At 36.8% G+C, this 10,034-nt stretch overlaps 2 protein-coding genes across 2 annotated transcripts; both read left to right on the top strand.

Moving 5' to 3' along the window:
- The first annotated feature begins 2,698 nt into the window (after positions 1 to 2,698).
- LOC120423322 (fibroblast growth factor receptor homolog 1-like) lies at positions 2,699 to 3,436 on the top strand. The gene has a single exon (XM_039587083.1). It carries the CDS (start codon positions 2,699 to 2,701, stop codon positions 3,434 to 3,436), a length of 738 nt encoding a protein of 245 aa, XP_039443017.1.
- A 4,619-nt stretch (positions 3,437 to 8,055) lies between these two features.
- On the top strand, positions 8,056 to 9,828 carry LOC120423319 (fibroblast growth factor receptor homolog 1-like). Its single transcript, XM_039587080.1, is given in 1 exon segment — positions 8,056 to 9,828. A coding segment is annotated over 1 exon segment (1,773 nt).
- The last annotated feature ends 206 nt before the right edge of the window (positions 9,829 to 10,034 follow it).

Raw genomic sequence — 10,034 nt, 5'->3', positions numbered from 1 at the left:
AAAGCCAGCCAGAACCAGAAAATGTCACTTGCTATAATAATTGAAGACATTGGCTTTTAAAAGCTGATTTTTAAATAAAAACATGGTTGAAACAATTACACTTTAAGCAGTGTTTCGGATACGTATTTTAAATTTGTTTGAAGAAAACAGAAACAGATGGTGTGGCATTTTAATTACAATAAAAAGTTAAATTTTAGAAAAAAATAATTTCCATATAAATTTAAGTAAATAGTGCAAAATGAAAATCCCCTCCAATTCTGACCGTTGGTTCCGCCTATGGCCAAATCTACGAAAAAACGACATTTTCATAAGAGAAAATAAATAAATTCCCGTATTTCCATCAACCTTGGGACTGTTGCTGTTTTGTTTTCTAGTCTCCGGAACTTCCCTCCTATACCTGGATCGCCCGACCTGGTGGCAACAACCCGAAATGCCTGCCGATGACGGCGTTTGCCGGCCCAGATAGCAAATTACAATAATAAAACAATAAAACGGAAACCACGTCTTTGACGGGGAAAAGTAAACACTATCCGACCTGGTCACTTTGCGTGTTTCAAACTTTTTCCTTCAAAGGAAATTTATGCAGCAAAAATTCTCTTTAATTAGAATAAAATATGGGCTCGGGATGCGGGTCGCCTCACGCCGCCGCCCGCTGATGATGATGACCGGCCGCCGGCCTTCCACGTTTGAAATTGAAATAGAATGTGCCAGGATTGTAAATTAGTCTCGCCGAGCCGCCGCTGATAAGGAGGAAGTCCGCCGTCGTCGTCGTCCGCGACCAGAAGCTCGGAGGTTCGCGCCCCGTCAGCCGTGCGATGTTATTTATCTGTTTTTCTTCTTCTTCTTCCCTACCGCTCACTGTCCAAACTGTCGTTACAAGCGGATTATCGGGTTTTAATCAAAGTGTTGTTGCTTTTGGGCTTACAACGGGCTTTTGGGAGAGGGCTTTGCGTAAGTCCGTTGATGGAATGTTGACAAAACAATTGATTTGAATGAAGATTCTGTATTTTTCAAAAAATAATAATTTTGGTCAGTTTGATCATTTTGATCATTTTGATCATTTTGATCATTTTGATCATTTTGATCATTTTGATCATTTTGATCATTTTGATCATTTTGATCATTTTGATCATTTTGATCATTTTGATCATTTTGATCATTTTGATCATTTTGATCATTTTGATCATTTGGTGGTTGATTGTTTAGACAGTTAAATTTGATATTTGACAAACATATTTTTCGAGATTTCACCATTGTACCAAAATTTCATAACAATCAATTTGTTATCATGCCAACCAAGTTCGCACTTTTTCAGCCAAAAAAACAGAAATAGAGTTATTTTTTTATAACGTTTCATTTCAAGGAAAGAGTGCTACGCATGTGTATTACAATGATTGCAAGAAAATACATTTCTCAATCATTAGGTAAATTTAATCTGAAAACAATCATGGTTGATGACTTTGAACGAGTGAACTCCAAAGTAAGTTGACCCCTTCAGTAGTTTCTACACATTCAGTAGAATCAGTTTGTAGTGTTTTAACTAAGCTTGATTTACTGTAATTAAATATAAGTTTTTCTTGCAATGGAACCATTAGATATATTTTTGAGAGTGATAGTAATAAATATCGTAATAGTCGAGCAAACGAGTTTACAAGAAATTGCTGTTGGTACATCTGTTGAAGATAGTGATTATTATGACGATTCAGATTATGATACAGCTTACGTAAATTTGCCTGAAGCAACGTCAGAGGTTGTTCTCAACCGAGATAATCAGCTGTGGAATGTAACCATGTTAATAGAACTTAACCCTAAGCCAATAAATTACACATGGGTTAAAGATGACGTTTTGATAACAGGAAAAACCAAAGGAGTAAGTTTGAATAATAATACAATATTTTTCACACCATTGAGTTTGTCCAATATTGGTAGCTACACAGTTAGAGCCTGCAATATATTGGAATGTAAAAATGACAACTTCTTTCTGAGAGTTCTTCTTGAAATTGAAGAAAGCACTATGCAGGATCAATCAGTGAGCGCACATTCAACTGTTTATTTTCGCTGTGAATTGAAATATTACCCAAAAAATTATCCGACAGCTATTAAAGAAATAAAGTTTTATAAGACAAAAGTAACGAATACGACAGTTTTCTCAAGTATACCCGATGTTCTCATCTTAGATAAAACACTAACAAATGTGACGCATAATGATGAAGGATGGTACTCATGCATCTACGTTTACGAAATTTACAATGAAACATACACAGTGCTGGCACACAAAAGCGCTTTTCTCCACGTAAAGCCAATGCTACCGATTACAGCTATTGTGGTTACCACCGTATTCCTAGTAGCAATAGCAATAGCAATTTTGATACTAATTTTATACCGACAAACCAAGCTAAAGAAGAAATACTATGAACGATGGGTAAAGGTAGTTATAGTTACCAAAAATCAAGACTGTACAGAATGTGTTCATATGCCTAAAGTAAGCATTCAAAAGCAGCGAATTAGGATGGTCCAAAGTAGCTGTTATGATTCAGCTTTGTTTTTAGAGTACGAATATCCAGTAGATTTAACATGGGAAATCAAGCGTGATAGAGTAATCTTGGGGCAGAAACTTGGAGAAGGAGCTTTTGGGAAAATTATGCTGGCAGAAACAATAGGACTTGAAGGAGAAAACATCGTCCCAGTAGCAGTTAAGATGTTGAAGGACAACCATTCCGATGACGATGTGAAGGATCTGGTGAGTGAACTGGAGATCATGAAGATGATTGGAAGGCATCCAAACGTTATCAGTTTGCTTGGATGCTGCAGCAACGAGGGTCCTCTGTACGTCATCATGGAGTACGCAGCTCATGGCAACTTGAAGAATTTTCTACACGATCATCGATTCGAAGAAAGCTGTGAGCAGCGCGATAAGAAAGCAATTTCTATGCACAGGTTGATCACCTTTGCAACCCAAATCGCCTCTGGAATGGAGTACCTTGCATTGATCAAGTGCATCCATCGAGACTTGGCCGCACGTAACATACTGGTCGCCGAAGGTTACGTCATGAAGATTGCCGACTTTGGACTTGCTCGGGATGTCCAGGATCATGAGTATTACCGGAAAATGACCGCCGGGAAGGTTCCAATCCGGTGGATGGCACCGGAATCGTTGGAGCACTTTTTCTTCGACTCGCGTACGGATGTCTGGTCGTTTGGTGTGCTTCTGTGGGAGATCATGACGCTCGGTCGTCAGCCGTACTTGAACGTCACAAGTTGGGAGTATCAATTGCAGTACTTGAAGCAAGGGAATCGACTGGAGAAGCCAGCTCAGTGTCCGGATGATGTTTATGATGTTATGAGGGGGTGCTGGCAGGTGACACCGACGCAACGCCCATCGTTTGGAGAAATTTTACAACACATGAAGTTGTGCTCGGATGCCTTGAACGCATGAATCAGAATTGAAATTTGAAAGGCCAGAAAAACAATACTTTAGATAGCAGAACTGCCTATAAACTTATTTCAATATCACTTCGCCCTTTCGAGTTATTATTTATGGGGAAAAATGAAGTTAGAATTCTTATCATGTTTTAACATTGAAAATATTTTTATCAGCAATAACTACAATTTGCTAACTTAACATAACTCACTCATGCTGCAGTTTCAATTGTACATACAATAAACAGATTTATTTTTATTGCAACCTACATCTCAGAGACATGATGATTTGGTTTAAAACAGGGCTGTGGAGTCGCAGTCGGAGCCGAAATCGGTGGAGTCGGATTTTTTTGGGGACCTGAGTCGTCAAAACTTGAACAGCTGGAGTTGGAGTCGGAGTCGGAGCCGAAAATTTCTGATAACCCGGAGTCGGAGTCGGATTCGGGGTTATGTAAAATTCAACATAAATTATATTTTTTCACTGTTTAGTGTTTGTTTTAATGTAGACTGATTCACAAAACTTTTTATAGTTTTGACTGTTTTTATTTGGCATGCACAGCTTAATATTTTTATATTTTTTCGAGAGATTTATCAGATGCCATTATGACTTTTAAGCATTTTTATTGTGACTGGATAGCTCTAATTGTATAGTTTCACTATGATCACCAAATGACAAACTGTTAATCCTCTTAAACCCACAATTTTGGCTGTGTAATCAGAAATATAAACAAAAAACAATCAATTGATTCTTGACTATTTCCTATTGCCTATAGTTCAGATTTGATCAAATTATTTTTACAGTTATTTTTACTCAAATAGTGAATGTCTAAGAGATTTGAAGTAAATCAGTAAATTTCAGGGAAAAAAAGTTATGATGTCCATTAAAAAATTAAAAATATCAATCTCTGTTTTTTAGAAATCAAATAACAAAAAATGACTAACAGTAAAACTCTTCCAACAAATAATCAACGTTTAACTATGTAAAATATTTGAAAACTGTTACAAAAATATTAATAAATAAGTAACTAATTTTGAAATACTCATGAAACATATTAAATATACATATAATCTTAATATGTACTATTTTTCAACCAAAATCTGAGAATACTGAACCTTAGGCAAACTATTTTGATATCGTTGCATATTATTGTTGAACAAATCTCTAAATTTCAGTACCGAAAAGGACCAAATCAAGACTGTATAAAAAATTAAAAGATTTTAATAAAAAAAATAAAAAATTCATTAAAATATTTTTCAACCTGAATCAACTCTCTAACATTTTTATGTCCCACGCCAAAATGGTGGAAGTTGATTATCATTGCAAATCAATGTACCTAAAAACGTTTTCGTGGAAAGGTAGCTTAAGGGGTTCTGTGTAACTATCCGTGACTTAGAAAACGTTTTATTTTAAATATATGGAAAAAATTTATATTGGAATCAATCAGAAATCCCTATGAGCAATTCTCTTCGAAATCGGTATTTTTTTTATTTTATTTTTTTTTATGTTTTAATCCAGCTGAAATTTTTATGGTGCACCATTTTGCATCATTCGTTTGTCCGTATAATTTTCCATACAAATTTGGCAGCTGATCTATGAAAATTCAAAAATCTGTTTCTGATTTTTTTGATCGATTTGGTGTTTTCGGCAAATTTTTAGGTATGGATAAAGACTACACTGAACAAAAATATACACGGCAAAAATAAGTTTTGGTGATTTTTAATTACACTTTTTGTCACTTAAGGGGTTATATATATATGTAAATCGGCAAAAATGTCAGAGGTTGGTTTGAGCACACACTTAAACTTTTTTCAAAATCTGTTTTCAGGGCATTCAAAAATACATTTCCATCTATAAACAAAACAAATTTGAAGACATTTGGTTGTATCATTGCCGAGATATAGCTATTTGAAGCTAGCAGTTTCAAAAAACGGGTGCCACGATATCTCAATATTGTTTCGACCAAATCGGCTCAAAATTTTGGCGAAGACTCTTTAAAACGGTCCCGTGTGCATGACGAAGACCGATTTTCAAAAAGATTATTAAAAAAATATAAACATATTTATCTTTTTTTTTTTAAAAAAAAAATCGCCAGTTTTTGATTTTTGTGATTTTTGAAAATTCAAAATGTTAAAATCGGACTTCGTCCTGCACACGGGACATGTCTTGGGAGTCTTCACCCAAAATTTCAGCCAATTTGGTCTATTCCATCTCGAGATACCGTGGCACCCGTAAATCAACTCGGAGTTCAGAGAAAAACGCTCTCAAAGTTTGACAGCTCGCTTTGCGCATGGCAAAATTCTGAGCTTAAATCGTCTCTAACTCAGTTAAATCATGAAATATCTTCATGAAACTTTCAGGAGTGATTGAAAATCATCTTTTAGGTTGATTTAATAAATTTTCTGTAAAATGAAATTTTGTGATTTTCTACATGCATGTAACCCCTTAAGCATGATTTGCAAAAAAAAAACTAAAAAAATGTTATTAATTTTTTGATTTGTTTGAGGGGACATAAATTGCCATTTTTTCAGAAATATCAAGAACGGGCAAAAAATCTTTGACCGAGTTATGATTTTTTTAATCCATACTGATTTTTTCAAAAAATCGAAATATTCGTCGCAAAAATGTTCAACTTCATTTTTCGATGTAAAATCAAATTTGCAATCAAAAAGTACTGTAGTGAAATTGTGTTAAAGTGCACCGCTTTTTAATTTTATCAATTTTAAGTTTTTTTTAAAAATAGTGCACATGTTTGCCCACTTAAAAAAAATTAGGAGAGATCGGAAAATTGCACGAATGTTTAATCTATTAACATTCAAAATTGGACTATCAGCTGCTGAGATATCGACACTAGAAAATGGTGGATTGTTTGGGTGAGACTAAGAAAACATAAATTTTCCTGCTTTTTAAACCTTTGCATGGCAATATCTCAGCAACTATAGGTCGTATCAACAAAGTTCAAAAAAGCAAAATATAAAAAATTATCTCAGCTTTTCAAAATTTTTTTTTTTTCAAAAGTGAGAAAACATGGGCACCAATTTAAAAAAAATGAAAAACTGCGACTATTTCAAAAAAAGTTACCTTAAAATTGCTATAACTTGAAAACGGTTCAATTTATCAAAATTTCACCAAAGTAATTTTGATTGCAAATTTGATTTTACATCGAAAAATGAAGTTGAAAAATTTGTGTGACCAACATTTCGATTTTTGAAAGAAATCAGTATTGATTCAAAAATTCATAACTCGGTTAAAGATTTTTTGCCCGTTCTGGAAATTTCTGAAGAGTTGGCATTTGAGGTCCTCTAAAACATATCAGAAAAAATAAATAAAAATAGTGTTTTTTTCAAATCAATTTTTTGTGACAAAAAGTGAAATTAAAAATAATTGAAAAAAAATAACCGTGTATTATTTTTTTACTGTAGTCCTTATCCATACCTACAACTTTGCCGAAGCCACGAAATCATTCAAAAAATTCCTTCAAAGGTTAAAGATTTTTGAATTTTCATAAATCATTTTTGTATGGACAGCTATCAAATTTATATGGAAAAGTATATGGACAAATCAATGATGCAAAATGGCTTCTTTGGGCATACCAAAGGTACCAAAAAAAATTTAGCCTGATTAAAAAATACAAAAATTAAAATTAAAAAAAAACGATTTCGTAGAGGATTGCCCAGCAGTAAACGCCAGACCAGGGAGTCCCCTCCCCCCACAAACACACACACACACACAGTAAGTGAATAAAAAATAATTTAAAGAGTGATTTTGTGTCTTGTTGCTTTGATTACGAGAAATTTAGCCGACCTTGAACTACGAGCTCTTGTTTGATGATTTAGCCATCGCGAGAAAAGAGGCCCTGGGCCCACCCCTGTCAGCCGTGGCTCCAACACCAACCGGCAGGGGCGTTGTCAGGGTCCCTCAGGTCCAAAAGGGTACACCCAGAACTGGACATCGACATACGAGAGGATAAAGAGCACGATTCGGTAGTAAAATGGTACTGTGTGCGGACTGAGAGGATAAATCCCGAAATTACCGAGAGTACTTTACTCATGGGTTCATCTTCAAAAAAAGTTAATCTATAAAAAAAAAGTTCCGGTACCGAGACTCGAACCCAAGACTTTCGGCATATTGAACCGTGCCTTTGCCATATGGGCCACCATGGTTCGGTGTCTAAGTGGCGGTCATTTGTCCATATAAGCCATTCAATAGGATGAACTGTTCCAATGAACAAATGAACACGCGAGAGGACTATACTCTCGCAAAATAGCACTTTCCTCACGTTTCTTTTCGTGAGGACTATCCTCTCGTTTGGGTGTATGATGTCCCAGCTAGTAAACATGTTTTGATTTTGAACAATCAATTTATGTTTAAAAATCATTCTAAAAATTTAAGTTAATGTTCCCAGTTTCTTGGAAAAAATATTGAAAGGGACGACGATGTATCGTTTCAATTGATGTATCTAACTTTCGCTAGCGACAATCTTCAAGCGAACAAGAGTAAAACATTGTGCAGTTATTTTATAACATAAGTTGTGACTACATTCAGTTCTTCTGTAACTTCCATCGAGGTAGCTTCAAAAGTTCTCTAAGTTGTTCATAAACTCTTGTGATCGACTATTGTTGCTTGTTTTTAGAAAAATGAATCACCAGCTGGCACTACTGATTTGGACAATAGTTTTGGCCAATGCAGCGAGTAAGGGCAAAGTTATACTTGAGCAGAAACCATACGTCACCAAGGCGGAACGAACTGTGATAGTTACGCTGGATCGCGACAGACAGCATGCAGTTTTGCCCTGTGAAGTGGGTGGAAATCCGACCGATTACACGTGGTTCAAGAACGGAGAAAAGATGGATCTTAGTCACTACAGATTCAACCTGACTGATAACTTGCTAACGATCGATTTGTTGATCTTTCTTGATAATGGTGAATACACGTGTAGTGCATGTAACGATGCTGGGTGTGCGAACAGTACAGTTAATCTGGAGGTATAGGTGGAAGTTGATGAGACAATTCTGACGAACAGAACTGCAACAGTTGGTTCTTTCGTTACTTTTGTTTGTTCACTACGTTTTACAGACATGGCTAGAAATCCTAGTATTGATTATCAATATTTCAAATCAGATGGAGATAGATTAGAGCTCAAGTCTTCGCAGAATATTTTGAAATTTGAAAACGTGTCTTTCAGCGATGCTGGTTGGTACATTTGCAAAGCATTTTATTACGAAAAAGAACTGTACATTGAGGTTGCCAACAGAAGTGTGTTTCTGCAAGTGGTCAATGAGTCATCGGAAGTCCCTCTGTACGCTATTCTCGTACCGGTAATGCTGTTGATACTAGCATTACTGGTGGGGTTCGTCATCTACTTCTATCGCCAAACGCAGCTCAAGAAGACGTACTATGAACGGTTGATAAAGGTGGTGACCGTTTCGAGGAATGCAGCTCAAGGCAGTTCCGAGAGCTTCCAAATGCCGGTTGTGAAAATTGAGAAGCATCGGACGGTTATGGTTCAAAATGACGCGTACGATTCGGTTCCAGATTTGGAGTATGAATTCCCCGTTGATTTGAGGTGGGAACTACAGCGACAAAGAATCGTCTTGGGAAAGCTGCTTGGAGAGGGAGCTTTCGGTAGAGTTGTGCAGGGAAAAGCTTCCGGATTTGCGGAGGGAGCAAACAGTATACCGGTTGCTGTGAAAATGTTGCGCGAAAATCACACCGATGAAGAGGTGAAGGATTTGGTGTGCGAGCTGGAGATCATGAAGATGATTGGAAAGCATCCAAACGTTATTAGTTTGGTTGGATGCTGCAGCAACGAGGGTCCTCTGTACGTCATCATCGAGTACGCAACTCATGGCAACTTGAAGAACTTTCTTCGCGGTTTTCGATTTGAGGGAAGTTTTGACAAGCTTGATAAGCAAGCTATTTCTGTGCAACGGTTGGTAACATTTGCATTACAAATTGCTACTGGCATGGAGTATTTATCATCAATCAAGTGCATTCATCGAGACTTGGCCGCACGGAACATTCTGGTCAGCGAAGGTTACGTCATGAAGATTGCCGATTTTGGACTTGCTCGGGATGTCCAGGATCATGAGTACTACCGGAAGATGACAGCCGGGAAGGTTCCGATTCGTTGGATGGCACCGGAATCGCTGGAGAACTTTTTCTTTGATTCGCGAACGGATGTCTGGTCGTTTGGTGTACTTCTTTGGGAGATCATGACTCTTGGTGCTCAACCGTACCAACACATATCAGCGTGGGAGCATTTGTTGCAGCACTTGAAGGAAGGCAATCGATTGAAGGAGCCAACTCAATGTCCTTGGAATGTCCTTTCTGTAATGAAGGAGTGCTGGCAAATTACACCCGAGCAACGTCCATCATTTGGGGGCATCGTAGAAAGATTGAAGCTTTAGTCATTGAATAAATGAAATAAAATTGCAGGTTTCTTCAACAAATTCTATTAATATCCAAGTCCTTCAAAGAACCCAACTCTTCCTCCCAACTTCCACCTCAAAAATCGAAAGAAGCAAAAAAAAAGTGCAAAGCCCCAACCAAAAGACCATAAATCAAGATTAATTACAAATCATACGAGTGGACAAGAGCCGCCGCCGCCGCCACT

The sequence above is a fragment of the Culex pipiens genome, chromosome 2 (genome assembly GCF_016801865.2).
Source record: "Culex pipiens pallens isolate TS chromosome 2, TS_CPP_V2, whole genome shotgun sequence".
Taxonomy (NCBI): domain Eukaryota; kingdom Metazoa; phylum Arthropoda; class Insecta; order Diptera; family Culicidae; genus Culex; species Culex pipiens.
The sequence above is the reverse complement of the archived record's forward strand: the minus strand, read 5'-3'. Positions and strand labels throughout refer to the sequence as shown.